General features: G+C 43.2%; 1 protein-coding gene across 3 annotated transcripts; it reads left to right on the forward strand.

The window, feature by feature from the left end:
• Window positions 1–214: 214 nt before the first annotated feature.
• On the forward strand, window positions 215–13,053 carry OCIAD1 (OCIA domain containing 1). Of its 3 annotated transcripts, XM_077301989.1 has the most exons (9): window positions 245–386; window positions 1,966–2,064; window positions 2,208–2,292; window positions 3,419–3,472; window positions 4,663–4,710; window positions 5,949–6,075; window positions 8,533–8,738; window positions 10,199–10,351; window positions 12,884–13,053. In XM_077301989.1, the coding sequence occupies exons 2-9, from the start codon at window positions 2,020–2,022 to the stop codon at window positions 12,919–12,921; spliced, it is 756 nt and encodes a 251-aa protein (XP_077158104.1). In that variant the 5' UTR covers window positions 245–386; window positions 1,966–2,019; the 3' UTR covers window positions 12,922–13,053. The 3 variants fall into 3 exon arrangements, with proteins under 3 accessions (XP_077158103.1, XP_077158104.1, XP_077158106.1); XM_077301988.1 differs by lacking the exon at window positions 1,966–2,064 and having other exon boundaries at window positions 215–386; XM_077301991.1 differs by lacking the exon at window positions 2,208–2,292 and having other exon boundaries at window positions 246–386.
• The last annotated feature ends 3,049 nt before the right edge of the window (window positions 13,054–16,102 follow it).

Raw genomic sequence — 16,102 nt, forward strand, 5'->3', positions numbered from 1 at the left:
CAACTCTGTTCAAGGGAGGGGGAAGCGGGGATGTCCGGGGGGGGGGGGGAAGGAAGCTCCCGCTTTGGCGGCTCTGCCCTGCCCTTTGTCTCGGGGGAGTTTGCAGCGGCTTCTCGCGCTCTCTGGGCGGAGTCCTGTGACGACAGCCTCATGCCCGTCTAGGGAGGCGCGAGAGGGCCGCGGGAGCGAGCAGGTTCGGGCGCCGTCCCCTCCGCTTCCGGGGTGGGCCGTAGGGGGGAGGAACGTTCGTCCTTGGGGCACTTCCGGTCGGAGAAGCGGGACTTCCGGGGATGAGCCTGGCACCTCTTTCTCTCCCCCTCCCCGCATTCTGACCTATGGAGCCTCACGGGCAGGTCGGGGGGGAATCCCATGGCAGCCCGGCTCAGGTATGCCTCGCTGGCAGGGACGGGGTTGATATTATGATATCCTTCCCCTGCTTCAGTTAGCATGGATCCCTCCTGTCGCCATCGGCGTCAAGCGTAATTGTTTTAAGGGGTTGGGGGAGGCAACGAAATTGCGGAACTACCGAGGCAGGGTTTTTTAAAAAGAAAAGAAGAAAGGGCTGTGTTGCTTTAGAGTTATTTTGCATAATAGTTAGATAAAATACAGTTTTGCATAAATTGAATGGGATCTAACCGTCTATTGCAGTAGTGATGTGTTACATCTACGGTTTTTGGCCACATAACTGGGTGCATCTTATAGTTTAGACTGGAGCAGCTTCACATAGGTTTTCACTGCGAGTATGATAGAGCAAAAAACAAACAAAGAGGCACCTTAAGGGGTATCAGACTTATTCTGCATCTGAAGAACCAGAGTAGTGTACCTGTTGTAGACTAACTACAAGCTACAACTTTTATTAATGGTCATTCAGGCCAACACAAGCTGTATCACCATATGCTGGATAATATATATATTATATGTATATATACAAATCGAATATATCAAGTTAAGTAATTTAAAAGTTGGTAATACATAGGAACATTAGACTAGCTAAAATGTGATAAAATAGCAAACAAACGTTTGAAGTTTTGCTTAGCATCAGGCTAGATGCTTAGCTCCCCCCAAAAAAAAATCCCCCCCCCTTCCCAACAATCCTGAGTGCATGCAAATGGAGAGAGAGAGAGATGGAGGAAGGGGAGAATTGGGTGGAATTTTGTACCTGGCAGGTAGCAAAGGGCTTTACTCAAACAAGATTTTGTACTTTTTCAAATCATAAACTGCCTTTGAAACCACCACCACACCCCCCCCCTTTCAAAAGCCCTAAAGTACAATAAAAAGGTGAAGGTATCCCCTGTGTAAGCACCGGGTCATGTCTGACCCTTGGGGCGACGGCCTCTAGAGTTTTCATGGCAGACTCAATACGGGGTGGTTTGCCAGTGCCTTCCCCAGTCATTACCGTTTACCCCCCAGCAAGCTGGGTACTCATTTTACCGATCTTGGAAGGATGGAAGTCTGAGTCACCTTGTGACGGCTGCTGGGATCGAACTCCCAGCCTCATGGGCAGAGCTTTCAGGCTGCATGTCTGCTGCCTTACCACTCTGCACCACAAGAGGCTCTTTAAAGTACAATATGTTGCTGTTAATCACTCTAAAGTTCTGGTTTGAGCCAGTCATACAGTTTTTGTAGGGGCCTCAGGCAGGTTCCTGGTGAGGTGGCATAACATTTTCCTGAATAAATAAATACCCACCTCACAGGGTGCCTGTTGTGGGGAGAGGAAAGGCAACTGTAAGCCTCTGAGCCTCCTTCGGGTAGAGAAAAGCAGCATATAAGAACCAACTCTTCTTCTTAATACGGACTGGACTTGCATACTATTGGAGGGGGACATAATCTTTCAGTAGCACAACAATATAGTTAGTGTACAGATTGTCAAAGTAAAAAAAAACAAAACAGTGAGGCTAGTGAATCCAAACCTAGCAAGTTTTTTGTGGCATAAGCATTTGTGAGTTATTCTTAATTTGTGAACAGCATGAATTAATCAGATGAGAAGAAAAAACCTAATGGAGTCCAAAGGCTGAGAAAATGCAGGAATCAATAGTGTGTTATAGTCCTATGCAGTTTACCAAGGTATTTATCAGTAAATATGCTTGTTTTTCTCAATTAACATATGACTTTCATGTACATATACAGTCTTGGCAAACATTCATATTGAATATTTCACCATAGTTCTAGCATACATCATGCAGTAATTTTTTTTGTTCTAAAAAAAGAGTGCACTAAATATAAAATATATACCAACGGAAGATGAAAGGCGAGTCTTCAAAGAATGCAACTACGAGAGCTTCTGGTACAGAGGTAAGAGAAATGCACCATTTGCTTTCTTGTTTTGCCTTAATTGCAATTTGCCAACCGGTGACGGGCCAGTGCTTAAAAGAAACAGCAGTTTTCACCAGGGTCTGCGGGCAGTTGGCTGAGTTAACAGTGACACCTGAAAGAACATTCACATAATTCTACAGGCGTTGTGCATTAATGTTTTTAAAACACACTTTGGGGATTGAGCCACACTTTCCAAAACGTCATAAATAGTAACAAGCACAGAGTTTCTATTTGTCCATTCAGAGCAACAGCCTTGGTCATCCCCTAGCAGCTGCCTCATGTGATCTCCCAGAAGTGCCCTGGACTTCCTTGTGTAGCAGGATGCCGAGGGGCAGCTCCATGCCTGTGATCTGAGGTGTTTACCCCAGCACCTGCTGCTGTGACATCACAAGGCACCCTCATGTTGCAGAGTGTTTTAATCCTCTTTCCATCCCATTCTTTTTCGAGAAAAGCTCAAGACAGCCCACAAGAGGTGTTACTTAGCTCCATGTCTGCAGCATGTGATGAGTTCAGTTAGACTTAAAGCAATAGTGACTGGCTGAAGATCAGCAAGGGCCTTTCATGGCTGATCAGGATTTAAACTCTGATCCTCACTTACAGTCCTAGAGCACCGGGATCTCTAATACGGATGCACAAGTGCTTTGCTTGGCATTGCCATGCCTTCTCTGATGAAAGTGGCTGTTGCATTTGCAGCCATACTAATCCATGCACTTACGTGCTGGTGCAGTGGTACTGGATTGGCTGCCAAATCCTTAACGTAAAGCTTTGCATCCAGTGAACCTTTCTTAGGAAACCCATGCCAATGTTGAAAGAAATTGAGTTTTCAAAAATGTTGAAAGATCTGTTAAGTGTGAGCCTTGTTTGAAAGAAATGGATTGCTTTAAGCTGGGTGTACATGTGCATGGGCTTGAAGCATTTAAAATGGCAGCCAGAATTCTTTATGGGGGGGGGGGAACATAGTACCCTGCGAGCTATGCATTGTGCATGTTTAAAAATTCATAGTCAATTTTTCTGCTGAAGTTCCCTTTTAAAAAGAAAGGTGAAGGGCGTGGCTCCAGTAAACATTAATCACAGAAACAAACAGCTTTCTTTCCTTGCCTCACAGCCTTGCCAATGTCTGCTGTAAGCATGCTGGTCACTCAGATGTTAATCAAGAAAGGTAAACTTCAAATGAATTTATTCATGTGTGTCTCGTAGTATTTAGAAACCATGTTATGGGGACAAGACACAGGGAGGAAATGGTTATTGAATAAGAGACGCAGGGATGGAGCAATGCAAATTTAGGGGTTAAGCTGGGGGAAGCGTGAAAGTCAACCAACTTGTAAATAAGCCTATATAATATTTGGGGTCATGGTAAGAGCTATACAGGGCCCAGGTAGCACACAACATTGTTGCAAAGTTCATTGAGTTATAATATGTGATATGTTTGAGTGCTGCTGGAAGCTGGTGCTGCAGTCCAGCAATCTTCCATGTCTCTGCCCTAGAATAGTTTCTCCATTCTTTTCAGGGAACATGGGAGATTTCTGTGTGCATTACTTTGTGTGTGCAGATCTGCTCCTTATGTTGAAATGATCATAGTATGCTCCATGCATAGCTCTGGCTAGATCAATGTTTGACATTATTTAGCTTCTTTACTTTGAAAGCCAATGAAAGGGGGGGGGATATGATTTTCAACCAGCGTGGTATCATATTTAAGAGCAGCAACCTCTAATCTGGAGAACCAGGTTTAATTCCCCACTCCTCCTCCACATGCACCCAGCTTGGTGACCTTGTTCTAGTCACAGCTCTTTTAGGGCTGTTCACACAGAGCAGTTACAGAGCTATCTCAGCCCCACTTAACTCACAGGGTGTCGTTTGTGGAGAGAGGAAGGGGAAAGTATAAGCCTCTTTGGGACTGCTTTGGATAGTGAAAAACGGGATATGAAAAAGCCAGCTCTGAAATACGTTACTAAGGTTTGCTGCATTCCAGCCCTTCATCTTTCCTCTCCCCTGATCTGAATAGCTCAGGCAAACCTGATCCCATAAGATCTCAGGAGGTAAGCAGGGCTGACCCTGGGTAATGTTTGGATGAGAGATTTCTAAGATTTGGGTGGTAGTTCCTCTAAGGAATACTAAGGGCCATAATGTCAAGGCAGGGAATGGTAAACTGCCTTTGAATGCCCCTTGCCTGGCTATACTGAACATGCCATACAATAAAACAAATAATCATTCCCCTTATTAGGTGCAGCTGTAAAGCCGAAGATCTTTGATCACTGAATCTAAAGGGTCGGCCAATATATTAAAAGGAGAATGCTGCTCTGGTTGATTTTTAGTTCATATTTGTATGTAGTTATTTCTCTTTTTTTCCAGGAATTCTTACTACGCATTCAAGATTTGGCCCTTTCCCAAAACTTGCATGTAAGTTTGAATCATATAACACATTTCCATTTTACTTAAAGGGTCATTGTTGAGACAATGGGTTGCTGTCAGACCTACAGAAAAGTTCATAGTGGGGGGTCTTGTTTTGATGACATCTTGAAATTTTAGCTTGAGCACAGGCAAAAATAACACATTCCTGAGAAAGGGATTGGTATCGCAGGGATTCGTGAGCCAAGAGATCTTAGTAACAAGTGAATATCAACAGTGCAACTGTTGCAAGAAGGAAGATTGTGTGGGAAGACCCTAAGTTTTCATGGGGGATGCTCTCTGGAGCAGAGTTTAGTGAGCCTCTTCCAAACAAGCATTTGAAGGTCAATAAGCCCAAAGGGCTGTTGTTCAGGTGCCCCCCCCTCTCCTTATCAGGCCTAAGCGTATGCAGACAAAAAAAAATACAAAACAGAAAGGAAATAATAGCATGTGAGGTGGTACCCAGCTGATAGAAAACAAATCAAATCAGGATGGTACAGATCCTTACAGACAGGGAGGGGGGTGGGACAGGTTTTCCTCCTCCCAGTGCAGTCCTGTACAGCAGTGGTCCCCAACCTTTCTGAGGTTGGGGACCGGCAGGGCATTGGGGCGCGGCCCGCGTGGGCCACGCCCACGCATTGGGCCGCGCCCGTGAGCCGCGCCCGCGCACGGGCGCAGCCCGGCCCCGATTCCCTCTCCCCGCCCTGCCGCAGTAAGAAGCTTCCCGGGCCGCAAGCTTGCGTCCTGGGAAGTTTTTTACTGCGGGGGGGGGGGGAGAGGGAGCCGCGGCCCGCAGGTTGGGGACCACTGCTGTACAGAGTCACTCCGGCCTAAGTCAAATGGGATTTGAAGAGCAAAACTCTTCTTAGGAGGCCACTATTAATCCAGCAACAGTGAGATCTTTAGGAAGTATTCATCAATCTCCTGGTCAGTTGTTGAGGAATGCAAGCATTGCTGTGAAATAACATTGTGCTTTGCAAAGCAGGCAACTCTGTATCTGTTGCTGATTTGTTTTCAGGACCATTTATGAGTCCTCTGTTGTTAACTATAAAGATGCCAAATATTTAAGGAGCTCTAGAAATACAAGTGATTTAGAGATTTAAAGATTTTAATTTTTGTTGCTTATGTGCGTATAAGTGTTGTTTTGTATTCAGATTCTATATTTTTTAAAAGATCTTAAAACATATATTTTAAATATTGCATACTCTGAAATGGCTTAGATCCATGTTTTGTCTTCCTTTGCAAACAAGTTGCTGGCCTGTGTGGCTACATTGCTGGCAAACTTTCCTATTTGAGGTCGTGCCAAGAGAAGTTTAAGAAACTGGAGAATTCACCACTGGGAGAAGCTTTGAGGCAACATAAACCCATTTCACCTGAGTAAGATTTTAACAATCTTTGCTTATGTCTCTAAGAAGTTCACTTAAATAGTAACACAGTTCTTTTGAGTGGCATTCTTTCTTTTTTATTCCTTGTACAACTGTAGAAACAACTCATACTCTGAAATGTGGCATCCTCCTTAAATGGTCAGTTGTAACCTTGATTAGAGAGTTTGAAGTCTATTTTTTTAATTACATTAAATCGAACATGGGCTAAAATTTATAACACTCTGGGTTTGTGCGATCATAAGACCCTCGATGAAAAGAATGTAACGTCTTTGTCAAGGTCATCCAGGTTCTGCCATGTATCTTATATAAATGCATCCTATAGTTATGTTTCAATCATTTTGCTTCTGCTAGTCGTGGGCAGGTACAATGTCTTACATGGGCCTCCTGCTGGATGGAAATCCTGCGCATAACAAGCCTACCAGTATGCAACCCTTAAAGGGCAATTAAATTGCCTGCTTTTCCATGGCTGATAAAAAGCCAGAGCCTAAAGAGGGCATGCTGCATTTCTAGAAAAACTACTTAGCGCCGCTTGCAACAAAGTATCCTGCACAGTAGAGTTCAGCAGTTGTGGTTTGCTGGTGGAAGTGCAGTGAAATGCAGCCCCAGCATATGGAAGTTGCAGTAGAAAAAGCTTTCTCGGTTGACTTCTAAGTGGAGGTGGTGTTCATGCCTTGCAGGCCCCATGCCTCCTTAAGAATTTAAAGACTAATGACGTCCTGTTGTGAACTAGGCTTTCAAAGAAATGGGGATGTTCAAAGAAATCAATTAAGAGGCGGGGGAGAGAAAGCAGGGAGGAAGGATATGGAGTGTAGAGAGAGAAAGCAGAGCAAAAGGGAATGGCTCAGGGTGTTCTGTTGACAACTTAACCTTACCCTTGCACGTGAGTTATGTCATCGCAGGAGATGGTCTAGTGTTTGGAGTAATTGTGAGGGGGTGGATTTTTTAAAAAGCTGAAATGGTATTGTTAGGTTTTACATTTGGGTGGAACATGCAGAGTTCCTCTAGAAGCAGCCTTCCACGAAAGCGTCGGTGCAGCTGAGCTTTTAAAAACCACCCTTCTTCCTTGCTGTCTTCCAAAATAACCACTGTCAGGTGCTTGTGCTATTTGTGCAGGGCTCAAGTAAGCCAGCTGTGTTTGTTGCAGTCATAACATTGCATCATGTTATAAATTGTGTGTGTGGTGGTGATAAGTCTTCAGCAGTCCTGATGAGGGTCACAAGTGTGCAGGTATGCTCATTGCTTTTGAACATAAGTAAGCTCATTGCCTAAGAATCTTAACATGAAGCTTTTGGAGGTGTTATGTGTCAAAGCATGGGTCTAGTGCTGTGGTGGTGTTCTAGATGGTACCCACAAAGACAAATCCCTTTAGCAAAAAAAAGAAAAAGATGTTGGGAGTGTTTGTGGAGAAACAAATTCAGTAACAAGAAAGAAGAAGAAGAGTTGGTTCTTATATGCCGCTTTTCCCTACCCGAAGGAGGCTCAAAGCGGCTTACAGTCGCCTTCCCATTCCTCTCCCCACAACAGACACCCTGTGGGGTGGGTGAGGCTGAGAGAGCCCTGATATCACTGCTCGGTCAGAACAGTTTTATCAGTGCCGTGGCGAGCCCAAGTTCACCCAGCTGGTTGCATGTGGGGGAGCGCAGAATCGAACCCGGCATGCCAGATTAGAAGTCTGCACTCCTAACCACTACACCAAAATTAGAAAACTAATACTATAATCATGTCAGCACATGTGTTCTGTATGAATAGAGGTTTTTAAAGGGAATAACAGGACACCTTCAAACTAGTTTATTTTCATTTTGTACGTTACTGTTAGGTTACAAGAAAAGCTGGCCTCAGTGCTGGGGCAGGGGGGTGCGGGGTGAGGGAGAGACCAAAGAAGGGAGATTAGCTCCTTGCCAAAACCTCTGTGTCTGGGAGTGCAGGCATTAGTTATACTGTGCAAGTTTCAACTTGTAATTTTTGTATGTGGTTTTAATGCTGTTACCTGCCCTGAGCGGTATGGAAGGGTGGGATAAATGTTGTTGTTGTTGTTGTTGTTGTTGTTGTTCAGACCTGCTTTCCAGTTAGGAGGGATGCTGAATGAAATCTGGACTTCCCAAACTAATCAGAGCCAGGCTTGAAATAGTGTTAGCTGTTGATTGGATAGAACCTCCCTGAGAGGGCTCGTAAGGGACCGTTGTAAGAGGCTGTGGGGAGGGACAACAAAGAAAGGTACCAGTTGAGGCCTTCCAAGAACTGGATGAGCGGGAAGCTGAAGGCAAGAATGATTCACTATTAAGGAGAAGTCCGGAAAAGCCTGCCTTCAGCTAATTTAATGAAATTGTTCCAGCTGCCCCAAGCTTCAGTTTATTACTGTTCTTGAGTGGGATGGAAATCAGGGCAATGCTGAAAGAAAGAGTTTACTTTTTTCCTTAATAAATTGCAATTGTGATCTTTTTCTCCCCAGTTTTTATTCTCAAAAACAAGAATTCTCAAGCATGGCTTCCTCATCCCCTTTTGAAACTTCTCCAGCAGCAGAAGCACCACCTTCTTCCATGTACTCTGGGGATAATCGTGGGACAGAATATCCTCGCTCTCAGTATGAACCAGTCCCCTTTAGCTCATCCATGAATGAATCTAGCCCTACTGGAATAACAGACAGTGTCCCTCAAGGTAGAGTTTGTCTTCAACAATGTCTTTTTAGGGAAAGCTAGAATGCTGATAGCGGTTGATTATTTTGCAGGCTTACAGCTGTGGGCTCTCTGACTTAAAAAAGGGTAATATTGGGATGGAATAATGTTATACTGATGGGCACGTATCTTCTAACCACAGGTCTACCCATTAGTGAAAGGGATGATGGGTGAGGTGGGGGATGCTTAATCCTTCCAATGCCTTCTGATTCATCCTTCTTAATGCCCCCCACCCGGTAATTTCTTTCTATCCCAGTTGTACAAAGTTTTATTCCAGTGAAACCTTTAAGGCCAACCAAGTTTTGGTATAAGGTTTTGTGTGCATATTCACTTCTTTAGATACAATGAAACAGAAATTCAGGGTGGAGAGTTTAATTTCCAGAAAGGGCCTAATTGCATGCATAAGAAACGGGGTGGTTATAGTTGATATAGGAAGGATTAAGGCAGAGAAGACCTATGAGGGCTGTAAATTAGCATACAGCTACAAATGAATGGCAGTAAATTAGCATTCAGATCTATTGAGAATGAAGTTTGATTCCAGTGAAGATTGTTTCTGGATATAAGTGAGAACTCAGTGACTTTGCATGTGTTGCGAGATAAGAAGCTGATATCTCTGTTAAGCCCAGGGATAGTGTAATCTGTAAACTGCTCCGCAGAGTGATAAGAATAAAGCCCTAAGGGCTGTGTGGGCGGAGAAAGGAGTGGGGCCTGTCTGTGATAAAAACTTGGAGGGGCCAATCAGGAGCCGCTTCATGGCTCCTGATTGGCCCCTCTGAGTGCCACTTGGCCCACCCTAGAGGGCCCGCACAGATGGTTCGTCGCTGGGAAAGGAGCAGGGCCGCCGCGTCAAAGACACGGCGGCCCTGCTCCTTTCCTGCCGCCGAGGCTGGAGCCTCGCAAGGGTGGGGGCCTTCCCAAGCCTCCCCACCAGCCTTCCCCCCCAGGCGATCAAAGAACTTTTCAATACAGTGAAAGAATGCCTCAGAAAGCTTGACTATTTAAGTGCCATTCTGAGGACCAGACATACCTGCTCCTCAGGTGTAGTTGGTATTCCACCTTCCCAAAATATGCCAGATTGTGTAAAAAAAATTAACTGTTCTAAAACATAAGAGCTTTGACCCTTATACATCTAAATGTATTACCGTTAGTGGTTACCAGCAGGTGCTAGATAAAGCTATTGTACTCAGAAAGGTCAAAGTCCGTATGGCAGTGGGAATATAGAGACCATAGATCATAGCCTACTTGATGATTGCTGTATGTATTCAAAGTACAGAAATGAGCTGATTATTCCTTTTTAAGGTTTGTCCTCAGTCTCACCCCCCTAGGGTGAAGTGGCTCCTGAGAGACAAACAAAAAATCACTCTTACCATAGTCAGATTTCTTTCAACTGTTGTCACTCATCATACGGGTTGATGAAAGAGGGCTTTTCTTTTGTCCCTTTAGAACCTGATCCATTACTCGAAGCCAAACCAAAGAGGAAAGAAGTCACGTATGAGGAATTGAGGAACAGAAACAGACAGCTATACGAAGCAGGAGTAACACAGAAGTCAGAACTTCCATCGAAGTCTTCACAGGAAAGATTTCCAAAGAAAGAAGGTAAATTGTTTATTAGTGGAATTATTTGGTAATGACTTCTGCTGTAGTCATGACAGGGACACAGATGCTCATGTTTAGCTTTTCTGGGGCCCTCATAAGGGGGTCTTCACCGATGGCCGACTGCAACAGCAACTTGTTATCATGTGTGAAGTAGCCTTCAAAATTAAAATCACAGCTGCTGCTTCAAATGGGATGCTTTTCTCAGTGCAGACAGTTCACAGGTTTGGCTGAGATTAAGAGAGTGGCAGACATGTGTAACCCCCAGATAACTGGTGTAAATATAGAGTCGGTGGAGAAAAATGCATTAATTGGGTTTGTCATGATGTGCAAAACAAGAAACTGATACCATAGAAAAGGAACTTGATTTGATAAATGAAAAATCTGAGCTAAAAAAAAGAAAGGGGTTTTTAGGCAGAACACAAAAATTCAGAAAGATCAAATATACAAGGGATGGGACAGCTTTTTGTTCATGAGTACTTTTAATAGACCTTAAGCGGAATCTAAACAAGAGGTACGGGATTGATGTAGGGAAAGTAGGACAGGAATGCAGGACCCCATTTCAGGATGCGTCAAGTGAGCCAGTGGGAGAAATCAGAACAAAGTAAAATGAGATGAGATTTGGAACAGATGAATAAAAAGCTGAGGGGTGTTTTTAAGCTTCCACCTGCGAGTAATTAGGATTAAAGTACTACCACTAGCTGGTGGTAGTATTTGCGAAAAGGTTATGACAAGATAGAAGGAATTTGTCTTTGCGATGACAAGGAGAAAAACATCCAAATAAATGGTGAGATTTCAGCGATGGAGACCACTGGTGGAGCATCAACCTATTTATTTATTTATTTATTTATTTATTTATAATATTTCTATACCGCCCTCCCCGGAGGCTCAGGGCGGTTTACATTAAACTTATAAACAATACATGGAACCTAAAGAGACTCCCTAATGTTTCCAGAGTATCACTCATCTGCTGACATGAGCTATGGCTTATAAGAATATCTGCATCAATAATTTAACAGTATTCTGTGTTTTGGTTGCAATGGATTGAGATCCAGCTTGATGTAGTGGTTAGGAGTGTGGATTTCTAATCTAGTGAGCCAGGTTTGGTTCCTCGCTTCCCCACATGCAGCCAGTTGAGTGACATTGGGCTCACCACAACGCTGATAAAGTTGGCCTTGGGCTTGCCACAACACCAAGCAGTAATATCAGGACTCTCTCAGCCTCACATACCTCACATGGTGTGTGTTGTGGGGAGAGGGAAGGTGAATGTAAGCTGCTTTGAGACTCCTTTGGGTGGAGAAAAGCAGCATATAAGAACCAACTCTTCTTCAGTATTATCAGGGCTCTCAGCCTCACTCACCTCACAGGGTGTCTGTTGTGGGGAGAGGAAAGGAAAGGCAAATGTAAGCCACTGAGATTCCTTTGGGTAGAGAAAAGCGGCATATAAGAACCAACTCTTCTTCTAACCCTTCTGCAATGTTTCTAGTGCGGAGATTGAGCAAATTAAATCTAGATATCCTTTTCAGCTTTATTGACTAAGAAGCTCTCATAACGGTCCATTCTTAATCAGATGTTTGCAAATTGCCAGTTCCTTCAGAAAGCTGCACCAATCTCCCCCTCTCCCAACTAGCTTATGAATGCAGTGCATAATGCCACAGGATGTGCCATTGTATTCATTTGTTTACCATTCTACTGGAAGGAAACTGTACTTGGCATGAACATTGAGACTGTGTGTTTCTGATTAGAAAATAACACTGCACAGGGAAAACTAAGAATGAAGTAGACTGTTGGTAGAAAATACTGTTTGTGAGTTTAAGTAATAATTTATTCAGTCTTTTGGGGCACTTTCCAGGCATTGTATTTACACATAGGGGGGGGAATTCCATGAAACAATGCATAAATGCCAAATAAGCTGACATTATGATAGAGGAGATTTTTGTTTGCTGCAGAGGAAGGAAACCCACCAATAAATTGACTAGTAAAAGGTTGTCTTATAGACATAAGACATATTATTGCATAGTAGGCTATTGTACAAGCTTAATTCAGCCCTTCAAATTCCTGTCCATATGAAAAGCAGAATCCTGTGCCACCCAAACGAACCAGCTCTATTAGCTGGAGCCCCAAAGTGTTAACATAGTTGGTTTTGATAATCAGAATGCTGTTAAGATGTTCTAAAGGTTAAATAAACCATAGTTGTACTTTATGTGCAATGCTTGATGCCTTTTAGAGGTTTTCCGTGATGCTGACAGTCTGAGCCAGCACAGAACAGTTCTGCCCCGCATTAAACATTTCCTGATATAGTTTTGAAAACGGTTTAAATCTGGAGGCCGTTTTGGTTGTTTTATAACAATTAAAAGAAGAGATAAGACATTTCTATTTGTATTTATTGTTAAATTGTTTAAATGTTAATTATAGCCTAGGGTAGGTTCTTTCTTCTGTTATCATATTCATTTTGAACCGTCCTTTTTTGTGGTATAGTTTGTTCAACAGATCAGATCTTGAGTTCCTCATTCTCACTTTTATTTTCTTTTGTAGTTAAACTTAATAAGTATGGAGATGCTTGGGAGGAGTGAAAATCTTACTACCTGTAGAAGACCTCTCTTCAATTAAATATTTCAGCTTTATCGGTGTGTCTCAAATATATCTGAATGTCCTGCTGTACTTTTTGGAATAGAGACAACTGTAATAAAAATGATGACTCTGTACATTTGTCTTCTTGTCTAACTCACATAAAACAAAAGATAGCTAATGACAATATGACACTGCAATGCTGCTATTATTGTGCTTGCAAATGAACTAGAATTCAAAGGAAGAATCAGTATTGGTATATACTTGTCATCTGTTTGCAGTACACTGCTGCAGAAATGGAAGGGGTCAATAATTTAAGACCCCCCTTAATTTTTTTAAAGATAATTGAACATACACCAGATAACCATGTGAGAACGGAGGACTTGCCTTCCCCAGAGGGGTGACCAGTGTAGAGAAAATGGCAATTGGAGGGCATAAGAGAATTATAGTTTTAGTTCATCTCTGCAAGTTGTTGGAGAGACTTCCATATTCGTATATCACTTGTAAAAGGTTCCATAGAGCAGGGTATAGCACACAATTAGTTACACATGCTTCATTCTAGCCTCTCTTGTTAAGAGACTGCAGGTAATACGGCTTGCAGTTGTCTTGAAAAAGAGCAGCAGCCAATTGGAGCACCTTTGCTAATCAGGGATGCTGAGGATACTGTTGCTAAACTGATGCTCTGACCTGGTATATGTATCATACGTTCAAGCCTGTGATGGTCTCTTAGTGCAAGGAATTAGACTTAAACTTAATAGGCTGAACCTGAAAAAACAGTCCAATGGCACCTTTAAGACAAGGTTTTATTCCAGGTGAGAGCTTTTATGTGGAAATGTGCACGCACATGAAAGCTCACATCTTGAATAAAATTTTGTTGGTCTTAAAGGTACCATTGGACTCAAAATTTGTCCTGAAAAAATAGTGTCGTGTTTGTAGGATGAGCATCCCATGTGATTTTTCACTGATTCAAGTACTAGGTCTCTTGCGCTGTTTCATTGAACATTTGCAACTGATTCAGTGTTTGTTATACGATAAGCATTTTGACACTTATTTCCATGTCTGCTGCCAACTTTGATGCCAGAGCGGTGTAAATTATAACTGACATGTCCTGTAAGAATGAAGTGTGTACAGAACAATTTAGAAACCTACATGGGAAGCTTTTTGTACTGAATCTGATTGTGTGTAAATGCTTAAATGAGTAAAATCTCCTTTGAAAGGCATTAAGTCCACACATTTTAAGTAAAAGGGTTGAAAACTTTATGATGAGTATATGCTGAAAATTAGTATAGATTTTTTTCCCTACCAAGTAGCAGAGAAATTGCAGGTAACATGAGAAATGTGAAACCCTTAAAACATCTCCCTTTCCATAAAAAATCTAGAATGGATACTTTATTTTAAAGCTTTGTAACAGTAACCCGAGTAATATATTTATCCTTGTATTTTATGAATATTCAGGCAAGTGTAACATCAACTCCATATTCCTTTAATATGGGGAGCTGCTGCACAAGTGAAGCTCCCAGTTATTTATTATTACATTTGTACCCCACTCTCCCCTGAGCCTCAGGGCAGTTCACATGGAATGTAAAAGAAACAATGCATTGAACTCAGATTTTTGCAGAACTGTCCCTCGGGTACACTGAGCCCTGATTGCATATGGCCTTGATGGAATTAACAGAACCTTTAGCCTGATCCAGAATTTGACCGGTAGCTGATGCTGTTGTTGGAGGGTGGACCAGATGTGGGACTTCTATGGTGTTGCTGTGAGGACCCTGGCTGCTGCGTTTTGGACCAGCTGTAGTTTCCGGATCAAGGTTAAGGGCAGGCCTGCGTAGAGCAAGTTGCAGAAGTCCAGTTCAGAGGTGACCGTCATATGGTTCACTGTGGCTAGGTGTTCCAGGGCCAAGTAGGGTGCTAGTAGTTTGGCTTGGCCGAAGGTGTTGGAATGGCAGCTGCAGTACTCTTGTGACCTGAACTTCCATTAAAATGGAAGCATTGAGGATTACACCCAGGATCCTGGAGGAGTGAGCCACTGATAGCTGCATACTCTCCAGGGTGGGCAGACGCACTCCTTCACATGGTCCCTTCCTTCCCAGCCATAGGACCTCCGTCTTCGAAGGACTTGCAGGGGGAAAGTCAAGGCGGTCATCAGGAGAAGAGCTGGGTGTCATCTGCATATTGATGACATCCCAGCCCAAACTTCTGTACCAGTTAGGCAAGAGGGCACATGAAGATAATCAAATTGAAAAGAGGACTGCTCCTTGTGGGGCTCTGCAAGTGAGTTGTTGGCAGCTTGATGATCTCTCTCCTATTGCTACCCTCTGTCCCCAACCCCGGAGTTCTGTGCACAACTCCTTCCAAGTACTGCTATTTGAGGCAGACTCCTATTTCTAATTTGTTCCTAGTGTCTAATACAAAGCTGATTTCCAAGGGGTTCTTTCCAAAAGGTAACTGCTTTCTACTTAACGCAGCATTAAACGTTCTTATCTTCCTCTGCTAAACTCATGACTGAATGTGTAACAAACAATCCAGTTTAGACTTCAGCAGTAATAATAAAAGGTAAAGGTATCCCCTGTGGAAGCACCGAGTCATGTCTGACCCTTGGGGTGACGCCCTCTAGTGTTTTCATGGCAGACTCAATACGGGGTGCCAGTGCCTTCCCCAGTCATTTCCGTTTACCCCCCAGCAAGCTGGGTACTCATTTTACCAACCTCGGAAGGATGGAAGGCTGAGTCAACCTTGAGCCGGCTGCTGGGATTGAACTCCCAGCCTCATCGGCAGATAGCTTCTGACAGCATGTTGGCTGCCTTACCACCCTGCGCCACAAGAGGCTAGGCTCTTGCAATAATAATAGAGTCCCTCTAATCATGATCCCTTTATCTACAATTAAAACCTCTATCTAGTCAACTTGTAGTTTAGTACGACCATTTCCTGCCTTCCTTATCAACTTACAGCCACAATGATATTTCTCTTATATTTTTAGGGATATATCAGTGAACTACATAACTTTGTTTTGACGAATTGTAACCTTGGGGCAAATCTGCAACACTGGATCTGAATACCCGAACAATGTATTGTTTTAACAGTTTGACAAATGCTCAGAGTAGCATGCTTACAGTGCCATCCTAACCAGAACTGTTTTCGGTGGCACAGCTGATATCCAAAACTGAACAGGAAGCGGTCATGGAG

Source organism: Paroedura picta, chromosome 10 (assembly GCF_049243985.1).
Source record: "Paroedura picta isolate Pp20150507F chromosome 10, Ppicta_v3.0, whole genome shotgun sequence".
NCBI lineage: Eukaryota > Metazoa > Chordata > Lepidosauria > Squamata > Gekkonidae > Paroedura > Paroedura picta.